Raw genomic sequence first — 14,107 nt, 5'->3', positions numbered from 1 at the left:
CCAGATGATGCCATGGGCAATGAAGGAGACCGTACATGCAGATATGCAGGCAAACTCACCATCTGCAAAATAAGCGATGTCATCAGCGAGGTCTGGGTGGCCTCGTGGTCACGTGGCCGTGTGGAGCAGTGGGTAAGAGTAGACCTGGGTTCGAACCCTGGCTCTGCCACCTCTAGCTGTGTGACCGAGGCAGACCGCTCACCCTCTCTGAGCCTCCCTCCCCTACTCTGTGTCATTGTCTCCCTGTCCGAGGGCTGTTGGGAGTGTCGCTTTATAGTGCCAGCTTGCCGGCCCTGCCAAGGGCTCACCATCACTGTCAGTCGCCCACCCCCACCCTCTTCCCAGTGAGGGTCCCACTGGGAACACGTCCCTGATGGGGCGGCCTGGGAGGGGACATCAGCGAGCAGAGGAGGCAGCAGGGACGTGCCCAGGTGCTCCCGTGTGCATGGAGCCCCAGGGTGCCCACTTTCCTGGCCGACAGGTGGCGGCTCTGGGTGCAGCTGGTGTTGACTAGCACATAGGCACCCCCAGGCCTGGGCCCAGACACTGAACTCTGCGGAGCTGGGACAAGGATTTGCTTCCCGCGCAGGAAGGCTACCTTGACCGGGTGGGACACGTGCTCTGCCCCCCTTCCCCCTTTCCAGTTTCCTGCGACTTCTCTGCAGAGGTCACGGCCCCCATCACCCTGTCCAACCCACCTAGGGTACAGCCCAGGGCACACTCAGCACCACCAGGAGGACCTGCACACTCAGAGGTTTCCTACGTGGGGACAGATCTGACCAGACCCTCCCCACACTCTGGCCTGGCCTGTGTCTGTGATGCAGGCGTGAGCTGTCAAGGGAGGCTTGGAGGTCAGCCAGATGGGGGCAGGTTTGGTCAGAAATGAATAGAATAATTTCCTAATAGAATTGGAAGTTCTTTCAACCAAATAGTTTTAGGGGCAATCAGTTTTACTGAAGTATAATTTGCATAAAGTAAAAATCACCCTTTTAAACTACATGGTTTAATGAAATCTGCCAAATATATACAGTCCTATAGTCACCACCTCAATCAAGATATAGAATATTTCCATCATCCTATGAAAGTCCTTCATCTCCCTTTGAAGTATATCTTCTCCTCTCATCTTCAGCCCTAGGAAATCACTGGCCTGATTTCTGTCTCTATAGCTTTCTTTCTCCAGAACAACATATAAATGTACATAGCCTTTTGCGTCTGGTCTTTCGCCCTTAGCATGATGCTCTAGAGGTTTGTCTGTGAGTTCTGAGTATCAGCACAGCTGATTCCTTCTTATTGCTGGCTGGCATTCTGTTGTATGGTTATACCATGTTTTGTTTATTCATTTGTCTGTCTATGACTGCTATGAATAGGGCTGTTATGAAATTCACATACAAGTCTGTGTGTAGATACATTTTTTTTCCCCTTGGTAAATGCCTAGGAGCAGAATTACTGGGTTGCATGGAAAATGTGCTTAGCTATATAAGAAACGGCCACACTGGTTTTCAAAGCAACTGTCCCATTTTGCATATCTGTTAGCAATGTATGAGGTTTCTGGTGGTCCTGCATCTTCTCCTTGGTATTGCAGTCTCCTTCATTTTGGCCATTCTAGTGTGTATGTAATGCTGTCTCATTGTGATTATAATTTGCATTTCCCCAATGACTAATAATGTTAAGGATTCTTCAGGTGCTTATCTGACATCTGTATGTCTTTTTCAGCGATGCGTCTATTCAAAACTTTTCTCCGTTGCTAATTGTTGTTTATTTTCTAATTACTGAGTAGAAGGAATTTTATATGTCAGTTTTTATATAATATGCAATAATTTTATGTATTTTATCAGATACTTGATCTGGAAATAGCTTCTCCTAGTTCTGTGTGCTCCCAGGTGGCACAGTGGCAAAGGATCCACCTGCCAATCAAGAGACTTGGGCTCGATCCTTGGGTCAGGAAGACCCTCTGGAAAAGGAAATGGCAATACAGGAAACTGCGGTATTATTGCTTGGGAAATCTGGACAGAGAAGCCTGGGGGCGGCTATAGTCCATGAGGTTTAGCAACTAAACATCTCCTAGTCTGTAGCTTCCACTTCTTTGAGTATGTCTTTCAAATAACCAACATTTAAAAATTGTGATGATGTCCATTTTTTTTTTTCCTTTTAAGGTTTGTATGCGTTTATCCTAAGAAATATTTGCCTGACTCTAGGTCACAAAGATTTCTCCTACACTTTCTCCTGGATTTATGCTTGTAACTCATATATTTAGGTCTGCGATTTATTTAGAGTTAATTTGTGTGTGTGTGGTGAAAGGAGTGGAATGGATTTAGATTCTTTTTTTCCTTCACATGGTAATCCAATTGCTTCAGCACCATTTGTTGAAAAGAATATTCTTTCTCTTTGAATTACAATGTCATCTTTGTCAAAAAATCAGTTGCACTGTCATATAAACTGTCTGACAAACTTCACAAATGCTTCTTTTTTCCAGCAGACAATAAAACATCATTTAAAAAAATTATTTGGCCATGTGTGTGGATCTATTTCTGAATCCTATTCTGTTCTGTTGAGCTCTATGTCTATTACACCAATGCCCTACTATTATCACTTGCTGTAAGTTTAGAGTAAGTCTTAAAATCAAGTAGTAATAATCCAACTTTATTTTTCTGTTTCAAAATGGTTTTGGCTCTTTTGTGTCTATTGCTTTTCATATGAATTTCAGAACCAGTTTGTTGATTTCATCAAAAATCCTCCTGGGATTTTGATTGGTACTGTATTGACCATGTAGATATATTCTGGGAGGATTATCATCTTAATAATGCTGAATCTTCCCACCCATGAACATGATAGATCCCTTAATTTACTTAGACCTTCGTTAACTTTTCTTAACAATGAGATAATCTTTTTCATTTATTTAAGGTACTAGAATAATTAGAACTTTGAAAAACAGATTTATTGAGGCATAGTTTATATACACAAAAATTTGCCTTTTTGTTTTACAGTTTTACGATTTTGACAAGTGCATATAGCTGTGAAACAACCACTACCATAATCAATATATAGAACCATTTATCACTCTAAAAATTTCCCTTATGTTTTCTTTTTAGTAGCCAACCTCTTTCCCTTTCCCCCCAAAACTGTTAATCCATTTTCTATTTCCCTTATTTTGCCTTTTCCTGAATTAGAGTATTTACATTTGGTGGAATTATTTAAATGATTAAATTTAAACTTACCGTCTTGCTTTTTGTTTTCTTTATGTTATACCTGTTTTTTGTTGTTTCTTGTTTCCTCCCTTTTTCTGCTCAAGTTGATTATTAGAAATACCTCTTACTTTTATAGTGGCTGCTCTAGCATTTACAATACTCATCATTAGCTTGTCAGAGTCTGCTACTGCTGCTAAGTCACTTCACTCGTGTCTGACTCTGTGCGACCCCATAGATGGCAGCCCACCAGGTTCCCCCGTCCCTAGGATTCTCCAAGCAAGAACACTGGAGTGGGTTGCCATTTCCTTCTCCAGTGCATGAAAGTGAAAAGTGAAAGTAAAGTCACTCAGTCGTGTCTGACTCTTCGGGACCCCATGGACTGCAGCCCACCAGGCTCCTCCGTCCATGGGATTTTCTAGGCGAGAGTACTGGAGTGGGTTGCCACCTTCAGATAATATACTTCTTAACCTGTAGTGTAATAATATTATAATGGGGTGCATATATTTTTTTCAAATTAGTGCCTCTGTTTTCTTTAAAAAAACACCCAGAAGTATAAGGGCTCGATTGTATAGTAATTCTATTTTTAGTTTTATGGAGGAAACTCCATACTGTTTTCCATAGTGGTTACTCAATTTACATTCCCATAAACATTGCCTGAGGGTTCCTTTTTCTCCATACCCTCTCCAACATTTGTTATTTATTCTTTTTTTGAGGATTACCTTCTGACAGATACAAGGTAGTATCTCATTGTGGTTTTGATTTGCATTTCCCTGTTGAATAGTGATGCTGAGCATTTTTTTCATGTGTCTGATGGCCATCTGTATGTCTTTGGAAAAATGTCTATGATGTATAATTCATTTTATACATTGTTGGATTTGATTTCTGGTATTTTATGAAGATTTTGTGGTTATATTCATGAGAGATATTAGCATACTTTTCCTTTTTTTGTATTGTCTTTATCTGCATTTGATATTAGAATAAGTTTGGCCTCATCATGGTATTTTATTTCATATATAGTATCATACTAAGTAAAGAAAAAATTAAGATATTTCATTATTAATATAAATGTTACTACTCACCTTTATATTGTATAAAGCTAATTTAATGCAAATATGGAAACACCTATATAAGAGAGTTCCAGAAAAACATCTACTTCTGCTTTATTGACTATGACAAAGCTTTTGACTGTGTGTATCACAACAAACTGTGGAAAATTCTTAAAGAGATGAGAATACCAGACCACCTGACCTGCCTCCTGAGAAATCCATATGCAGGTCAGGAAGCAACAGTTAGAACTGAACATGGAACAACAGACTGGTTCCAAATCGGGAAAGGAGTACGTCAAGGCTGTATATTGTCACCCTGCTTATTTAACTTCTATGCAGAGTACATCATGAGAAATGCTGGGCTGGAAGAAGCACAAGCTGGACTCAAGATTGCTGGGAGAAATATAAATAACCTCAGATACACAGATGACACCACCTTCATGGCAAAAAAAAAAAAAAAAAAAAAAAACCAAGAAGAACTAAAGAGCCTCTTGATGAAAATGAAAGAGGAGAGTGAAAATGTTGGCTTAAAGTTCAACATTCGGAAAACTAAGATCATGGCATCTGGTCCTATCACTTCATGGTAAATAGATGGGGAAACAGTGGAAACAGTGACAGACTTTATTTTGTGGGGTTCCAAAATCATTGTGGATGGTGACTGCAGCCATGAAATTAAAAGACACCTGCTCCCTGGAAGAAAAAGTATGACCAACCTTGACAGCATATTACAAAGCAGAGACATTACTTTGCCAACAAAGGTCCGTCTAGACAGAGCTACACTTTTTCCAATAGTCATGTATGGGTGTGAGAGTTGGACTGTAAAGAAAGCTGAGTGCTGAAGAACTGATGCTTTTGAACTGTGGTGTTGGAGAAGACTCTTGTGAGTCCCTTGGACTGCAAGGAGATCCACCAGTCCATCCTAAAGGAGATCAGTCCTGAATATTTATTGGAAGGACTGATGCTGAAGCTTCAATATTTTGGCCACTTGATGCAAAGAACTGACTTATTGGAAAGACCCTGATGCTGGGAAGATTGAAGGCGGGAGGAGAAGGGGACAACAGAGGATGAGATGGCTGGATGGCATCACTGACTTAATGGACATGAGTTTGAGCAAGCTCTGGGAGTTGGTGATGGACAGGGGAGCCTGGTGTGCTGCAGACTGCAGGGAATTGGGCATGACTGAGAGACTGAGCTGAACTGAAGGAACATCTAACTCAGCAATTTTACAGAGTTTGAAATTACACAGTCTGTATTTTATAGTTCGCCATAAACATGTATTTCATTCTTACTAGAATGTAGAAGCACTAACCAAAACTAATTGAGCTGTGCTTTTTTACTTATTACTCACACATTCTACCAATGCTCTCTGCATTTAGCTTTTCGATGAGAAAGAAGGGCTGCAAGGTAAAGGGATCATAAACCCCCCACTTTCCCTTTGCTTCTGCGTCATCATTTTCAGCATCAGTTGTTGTCTAATGCAAGGAAGTAACAAGTGAAAAAGGACGTGCTAGGATTTCTTGGTCATTCATGTTTCTTAGAAGGCTATGACCTTCTTTCTGCAATTGAATCAAGTTCTGGTTCCACTGTGTGCAGGTTAATTTTATGTGTCAACCTGACTGGGCTAAGGGATGCCCAGATAGCTGGTAGAGCATTACTTCTGGATATGTCTGTGAGAGTGTTTCTGAAAGAGATTAGCATTTAAATCAGTATACTGAGTAGAGAAGAGCCACCCCCACCATTGTGAGTGGGCATCATCTAATCCATTGAGGGCTCAAATAAGAAGGTGGGAGAAGCCCAAATTCTCTCAGTCTTCTTGAGCTGTCCATCTCCTCCTGCCCTTGGACACAGGAGCTCCTAGTTCTCAGGACTGGGACTCCAGGACTTATGGCGTGTTCCCACTTCTTCCCATTACTGTTCTTAGGCCTTTGGACTCAGCTTAAATTATACTACCAGCTTTCCAGCCTGCAGACAACATATCATGGCACTGCTAATCCTCAGTACTTTGTGACCAATCCTGGCAGTGTATCTTCTTTTGAGGATCCATATAGCCTGTTGGTTCTGTCTCTCCAGTGAATCCTAAAGGAAAGCGTAGTTTTCTTGGAACTATCGTGCCGCCACTTAGTCACAGATGTAACATGCTTACCTTGTGCTGATGTTAAGAACTGTGGTAAAATATACATAACATTTACCCTTCCAACCATTTTGAAATGTACATTTCATTGACATTAAATCCAGTCACATCTGTTGTGCTCCATCATCACCATCCGTCTTTAGAACTTTCAGTTTTCAAACTGAAACTCCAATACCCATTAAACAATAACTCCAAGTTCTCCCTTGTCCTTAGCCCTTGGAAACTACCATTCTACTCTCCATCTCTATGTATTTGATTCTTCCAGGACCCTCATAGAAGTGGGATCATACAATATTTGTCGTTTTGTGATTGGCTTATTTCAGTTAGCGTAATGTCTAAGGTAGATCTATAATGTAGCATGTGTCAGAATTTCCTTCCTTTTAAAGTCTGAATAATCGTCCAGTATGTTATATATCATGTTCTGTTCACTCATTCTTCTGTTGATGGACCTTTGGGTTGCTCCCACTCTTTGGGAGCTGTGAACATGGATATACAAGCATGCCTTGGAAATATTGTAGGATCAGTTCCAGACCACTGCAGTAAAGTGCGATCATAATAAAGTGCGATCATAATAAAGTGTGTCACATAAACGTTTTGGTTTCCCAATTCATATAAAAGTTATATTTATGCTACGCTGTACTCTGTTAAACATGCAATGGCATTATATCTAAAAAAATATACATACCTTAATTAAAAAATACTTCAGGATACAGGATGCTTGGGGCTGGTGCACTGGGATGACCCAGAGGGATGCTACAGGGAGGAAGGTGGGAGGGGGGTTCAGGATAGGGAACACATGTACCCCTGTGGTGGGTTCATGTTGATGTATTGCAAAACCAATACAATATTGTAAAGTAATTAGCCTCCAGTTAAAATAAGTAAATTTAAATTAAAAAAATACTTCATTGCTAAAATATGCTAACCATCATCTGACCCTTCAGGGATTTGTAGTAATAACATCGAAGATCACTGATCACAGTCACCATTGCAAACATCGTAATAAATAAGAATCTTGAAATATCATGAGAATTACCAAAATGTGACATAGATACACAAAGTGAGCAAATGCTGTTGGAAAAATGATGCCAGTAGACTTGCTAGACACAGGGTGGTGAAAAATGCAATATCTGTGAAGTGCAGTAAAGCAAGGTATGCTGTACAAACATCTGTTCAAGTCCCCGCTTTTTATTCTTCTGAGTGAACTCAGGAGTGAACTTGCTGGATCACGTGGTAATTCCATTTTAATTTTTGGGGGGAACTGCCATACTGTTTTCCACAGTGGCTGCACCATTATACTGTTACACCAGTAATGTGCAAGGGTTCCAATTTCTCCATATCCTCACCAACACTTCTTTTATTCTGTTTTTTAAAGTTAATTTTTAAAATAATAGCCATCTTAGCGGGTATGAAGTGGCACCTTGTACTCACCTTGGGAGTTGCTGAATGCCCGCTCACACATTGCAGGTCCCGTGGAATTCTGTGTTCAGGGGGCATTGTGGATACTTTATGCAAACAAGGAAGGGTCAGTGGCACACGTATGAGCGTGGATCTCCCCAGCTCACTCGCGTCCTCCGTTGTCACAGTGAACTTTTCTTGCAAAATGTAAGTTCTAAGGTAAAATTATGAAGCATTTCAAAACAATGATTATGAGACAGTAAACCAAGCATGAGGCCCTTCTGGGCGGGGAGCCCTGTGCCAGGGCGGATGTCAGCCTTGCGTCTACTGCTGGGAGGGAGGAAGGTAGCGACCGAGCCTGGGCAGGGGGGTGGCAAGCAGAGGAGGGAGAAACAGATGTTGAGGCTCGTTCCAGTCTCCTAAATCCCTGGGTTTCTCAGCTGCCATACATTTCCCAAGCTCTGGATCTTGCCTACACACGGTGCCTTTAGCCGTCATTGTGAGTCAGAGCCTGCTGATCTCAGTTCAGATCCTAATTCAGTGGGAAAGTCTTTCCTTACCATCCTGTATCCCTTCTCAGAACTCTGATAGCGTTAATCGGTCATACCACCCACGTGGCAACAAACCTGGTCCCGCCTCCCCGAAGACAGTCCTGTCTCTCCAGCGAGATGCTGGAGCTCCTGGAGGCAAAGCCTGTGTCTCCCACGTACGCCCCACTAAAATTTACAGCGAGGCTGCCCCTTGCCCACCCCCACCTCCCCTCGGCCCCTTCTCACTCACCTGAGAATACAGCCCAGACTCCAGCCCAGCCAGGTCTCTCCATGTCTTTCTCATTTGCTCACGTTCATGCTTGGAGCAGCTATTTTTATGCTGCAATAGCTTTCCTTCCCATTTGTCTGTCCACATCTTAGTAGCAATGGTCTGTGTTTGCAACTTAGAAATACCGAGTTCTAAACCCTGACTCTGTCACTTTTTGGATATGTGGCCTGGACTAGTAACTCCCTTTCCTCAAGCCTTTTTTACTCCCTCATGTAAAACGAGGGGTTGATAATAACCATTGTGAAAGGCTACTGAAAGATTTAATGAGAGTGTGAAAAAAATAACAACACAGTGAAGATCCCCTGGAGAAAGAAATGGCAACCCACTCCAGTATTCATGCCTGGAAAATCCCATGGACCAAGGAGCCTGGTGGGCTACAGTCCATCAGGTCGCAAAGAGTCGGACACGACTGAGTGACTTCACTTCACTTCAGAGTGAATTAGTGTGTGTTGATACATTATGGATATCTTCCTAGAAAAGAATAACTTACTGAAAGTGACTAAGAAGAAACAGAATGTCTGCATAACCTTGTGTTAATTTAAATAAATTATTTTATAAGTTTAAAATCTTTCCAAAAAGAAAAATGCTAGGTCTGGCTTGCTTTGCAGATGACTTCCACCAAACTTTCAAAGATTATGTCATTCCAAAATTTCAGAAATTGAGAAACGGGGGCAGTTCCTAATAAATTTTATGAGAATATTATACTCTTGATTCAAAAAATCAGACAAGGGGGGATTCAAGTCAAGGTATGGCAAAACCAATACAATACTGTAAAGTAAAATAAATAAATTAAATTAAAAAAACAAAAATCAGACAAGGGTATTATAAGAAAGATTAAAATTCATATACTTTTCATGATTGTAACTGTAAAAGTCATGAACACTACTATTAAAGTGTTAGTTGCTGAGTCACGTCCAGCTCTTTGTGACCCCATGACGGCAGCCTGCCAGGTTCCTCTGTCCATGGGGTTCTCCAGGCAAGAATACTAGAGTGGGTTGCCATTCCTTTCTCCAGGGTGTCTTTTCAACTCAGGGACTGAACCCTGGTCTCCTGCATTGCAGGCAGATTCTTTATCATCTGAGTCACCAGGGAAGCCCAGATACTAAGTCACTGAAAACATAATAATACATTATAACTGAGTTGAGTTATTCCAGGATTGTAAGTATCAATTAACATTAGAAAAATCTGTGAATTATTTGTATCATTATTGTTGCTGTTTCTTCCCTGGTGGCTCAGAGGTTAAAGTGTCTGCCTCCAATGCAGGAGGCCTGGGTTCGATCCCTGGGTCGGGAAGATCCCCTGGAGAAGGAAATGGCAATCCACTCCAGTATTCTTGCCTGGAGAATCCCATGGACGGAGGAGCCTAGTAGGTTACAGTCCACGGGGTCGCAGAGTCGGACACGACTGAGCGACTTCACCTTCACCTATTGTTGTTGTTTAGTTGCTAAGTCATGTCTGACTCTTTCGTGGCCCCATGGACAGTATCCCACCAAGCTCTTTTGTCCATGGGATTTCCCAGGCAAGAATACTGGAGTAGGTTGCCATTTCCTTCACCAGGGGATCTTCCCAACCCTAGGATCGAACCCATGTCTCCCGCATTACAGGCAGGTTCTTTACCACTGAGACACTGGGTAAGCCTGAGTCTTATCATATAACAGATCAATAATATAAGCCTCTGGGAAATTTAACACCCATCAACAAAATAATTCTTAGCTAAGTAGAAATAGAAGGGAGCTTTTTAAATCTGATAAAATGTTTCTATCAAAAGCCTACAGCATATGTTGAAATGTAGAATTTTCTTTAAAATCAGGAAAACAGACTAGAGGATTCCTATCACCCCTTTCACTCAGTATTATATTGGAGGTTCCAATCTCTTGACCAGAGCCAGTGCGATAAGACAAGAACTTGAAATGAAAGCCTAATGAATAAGTAGAAAAGAAACAAAAGGAGATGCTTCGACTCTGCTCACAGTAAATCCAAACAAATCTGCAGACAAATGATCAAAAATAGTCAGAGACTCAAACAAAGTGTAGAGATATAAGTGAACACAGAAATATCATTTATATTTCTGTTTACCAGCAATACTTAGGGATCCTAGTTTAAAAGACACCAATTACAAAAAAAAAAAAAAAAGACACCAATTACAATAACAACTGAAAATATATGAGAAGCAAGACTGTGTAAAACAGTTAACAGTTCAAAATATTTCTGGAGAAAATTACTAAAAGGTGTTCAAGACCTAACTGTAAAGAGATATATCTATCCATAAATGAGAAGGCTTAATGTTCTAGAGACAACAGTTCTTCTTAAATAGTTTCACAGATTTAATAAAATTCTAATCAAAATTCCAAGGCATATTTCAAGGAACTTGACAAGCTGATTATACAATTTCATAAGAAAAAAAATAAGGGGAAAATTGCGAAGAAACATGTGAGAAATGAAAGCAGGGAACTTGCATTTGATATATCAAACTTATAAAGCCGCACTGATTAGTACTAGCACCTTGGAAGAGAATAGAGTGTCCACAGACAGACCCACATGCGTACGGAAAGTCAACATATGATGAAATTGTCCTTACAGACCCAGGATGATCTATGCTACAGTAATTGGTGATCTATATAGGAAAAGAAAATCAAATTTCATCTCAGAACACTACAAAAATCAATTCCAGATGGATAAAGGCTTGAATGTGAAAGGCAAAGCTTTAAATATTTCAGAAGAAAACAGAGACTTTTTTGATGACCTTGGGTAGGAGAGGATTTCTTTACCAAAGCACTAAAAGTGCATAAGGAAAGACAGATAGACAGAAAGATTTGTCTAAATTGTAAAAAAAGACCTTCTGTTCACTCAAAGACTACAAGTAAACGAAAAGTCAAGCCTCAAATGGGGAGAAGTATCTGCAGCATGGAATCAATAAGCAGCTATTATGCTAAATGGATAAAGAGCTCCTAAAAATCATTAGGATCGCAGCAAACAAAGGGTAGACAATTAGATAAAAGACACAAATAGGCATTTCACAGAAGAAAACTGGAGGCTGATAACCATCTGAAAATATGTTTAGTTTCCTTAGTAATCAGGGAAGTGAAAATTATGAACACAGAGTCACCATTTTACTCCTACTATTCTGGCAAAAATTTAGAAGCCTGACAAATGTGGGTCTGGATGAGAGCAATGGAAACTCTGACACATCACTGCTGGAAGTGGAAACAACCATGGTCATTTTTGAAAAAAATCTGGCGCAGCCTCGTGAAGTCGAACAAATACACACTCCACAAGTCAGCAATTCCCCTGTAGGACACACCCCAGAGAGTCTACTGAGCAGGTGTGTCAAGAGGTGTGCAAGGACGTCCACAGCAGCCTTGTGTAGGAGAACAGGCCAACAAAACAACCAGAAAAGTCGGACAAGAAGCAGAAATAGCTCTTATTCACAGAGAGGATGGATACGTAACTTGTGATATATACCCTGGATGAAATACCATACCTCAGCAAAATGAATGAACCACAGGTCCACACATTTATGTACAGAAACAATCGGGAGCAAAAAAGTCAAGGCACAGAAAAGTTCAAACCTAATGAGAGCATTTTTATAAAGGTCCATGGGGGCACAACTAGAAGACATCCTGCTTCTGGTAGAGACATATGTGGTCAGACTACCAAAACAAACAAACAAACAAACAAAAAAACTGAACAGCCTAAACCCCAAATGCAGGACAGCAGTCACCTCTGGGAGACAGTAGGGGAATCTTTTGGGGGAATGTTTTTGGGGAGAGCTCAGCTCTCTTGGAAACCTACTTCCCAAGCTCTGAACCACAGCAGTTTAGTATTATGTTTCATAATTTACACATTTGCTATAGAGAATTTTTATAGAAATAAAATACTTCATCATAAAAGCAAAGAGAGTTAGTGGAATAATATATGACAAGCTCCTATCAAATAGCTCAGGGCCCAGCACATCTGCATAATGCCTGTGCTTTTTCTCTGGGGCAGGCTTGGCACCAAGGGATTTATATGTGCCATGCCGGTTTTCTCAGCAGTGCTGTGATATCACCCCATTTTACAGAGGCGGAAGCAGACACTCAGAGAGGGTAAATGATTCGCCCAAGTCACACAGCTCAGGGCATCTGAGATACAGTCCAGGTCTGCGTGGCTGCATCTCAGTCCCGCTCATCCCCAGATCCTCTGTCTCTCATACAGCGGCCGTCAGTAAACGGCGAGCCCACTCTGATCTCTCTGTTCACACGGCAGCACCTTGCATCTCCTCTTTGACAACTGTCGCACTTGATCTTGCATTCCTCTTCGCTTTGTTGAGTCTTTGGCTACTCCTCCAGTGCACAGTACAGATCACCAGCGGCGCCTTCTCTGTATCCCCAGGGCCCGTGCTGGTACCCAGCAGGATGCTTAGTCCTGTGGTCCGCGGTGTTACAGAACCAGCTGATGGGGGGGCTCCGTGCTGTTGGCTCAGGAGTCTGGGGCAGGAGTGCCTGGGGGCCACGAGGAAGGGGCAGGCACTCACCCCGGGGGCTGTAGCCGTGGGCGTCCATGAAGGAGAGGCCCAGCTGCTCATCCTCCTGCAGGGTGCTCTGGTCCGTGAAGCTCCGGTCCATAGTGCTCATCACGTGGGTCTCCTGGCAGTAGCTGACTGTGGCCTTGGTCATGTTCGCTGGCTTCAGAGGAGAGCTGATGGGAGACATGGGTGCTCAGCTGGGCAGGACAGCACCCAGGGGTGGATGGGGGGACCCAGCAGTCAGGGGACTTGAGGCCAGGAGCCAGTCTAGAAGCATCTCTGGATGCTGAGGGGACTCTGTTCACATCCTTTGCTCACCAGACTGGGAGAACTGCCTCCTCACCCCCAAGAGGAACTGGGCAGGGTCCCTGGCCTGGGCACCTTTGCCGAGAGCAAGGGATGGAGCAGCGGTGGACTTGGGCTGGGATTCTACCCAGAAAATGGGGATAAAGTTCACTGGCTTTGCTTTCACGTCAGAGCAGATTGCCACCCCCCGGCCACCCGCAGCTGGAACTTGGGCCGCCCCAGTGCAGGTCCTGATGCCCCCACCTCCAGCCCCCTTTCTCCTTGTCCACTCTGAAGACATACAATCTCAACCATTCTTCTCCAGCAGTGCGGAAGCAGGGAATGAGGTCATCCTCACTTGTCCCTGATGACCAGAGGGTCTCCACAGCCAGGAGCTGATCTCCCACCTTCCGTAGCCTCATGCTCACCTCCGCCCGGAGGCCTGGTCCTGTCACCAGACACGAGGACTTGGAACAGAAGCCCACGCAGGGTCCACCTCAGGTCAGCTCCCAGCAGTCCATCTAGCTGCCGGAAGCAGCAGAGGGAGAAGGCGAGAGGCCCTGGATCCTCCCAAGAAGGGGGGCTTCTGGAAGCACAGCCCAGGTTTCCAGCTCAGCTTCACAGACGAGCATAGCAGTTTGCAACCCCAGGGAACTTGGAGGAAAGTGGGAGGGAGTACAGGGGTGGGGAGGCAGGGCTCAAGGCTCCACGTCCAAGGGGCTGAAACCCAGGCAAAGGGAAA

General features: G+C 42.9%; 1 protein-coding gene across 1 annotated transcript in view; it reads right to left on the bottom strand.

The window, feature by feature from the left end:
- Window positions 1–13,231, bottom strand: part of LOC132659136 (receptor-type tyrosine-protein phosphatase U-like) — a 309,690-nt gene extending 296,459 nt beyond the window's left edge. The window contains exon 1 of the mRNA XM_060408834.1: window positions 13,090–13,231. Coding sequence (XP_060264817.1) covers window positions 13,090–13,231 — 142 coding nt within the window. The remainder of the gene's footprint in view (window positions 1–13,089) is intronic.
- Window positions 13,232–14,107: the final 876 nt, after the last annotated feature.

The sequence above is a fragment of the Ovis aries genome, chromosome 2, assembly GCF_016772045.2.
Source record: "Ovis aries strain OAR_USU_Benz2616 breed Rambouillet chromosome 2, ARS-UI_Ramb_v3.0, whole genome shotgun sequence".
Classification (NCBI taxonomy): Eukaryota; Metazoa; Chordata; class Mammalia; order Artiodactyla; family Bovidae; genus Ovis; species Ovis aries.
Note: the sequence above shows the minus strand (reverse complement) of the source record. Positions and strands in the feature narration are given on the sequence as shown.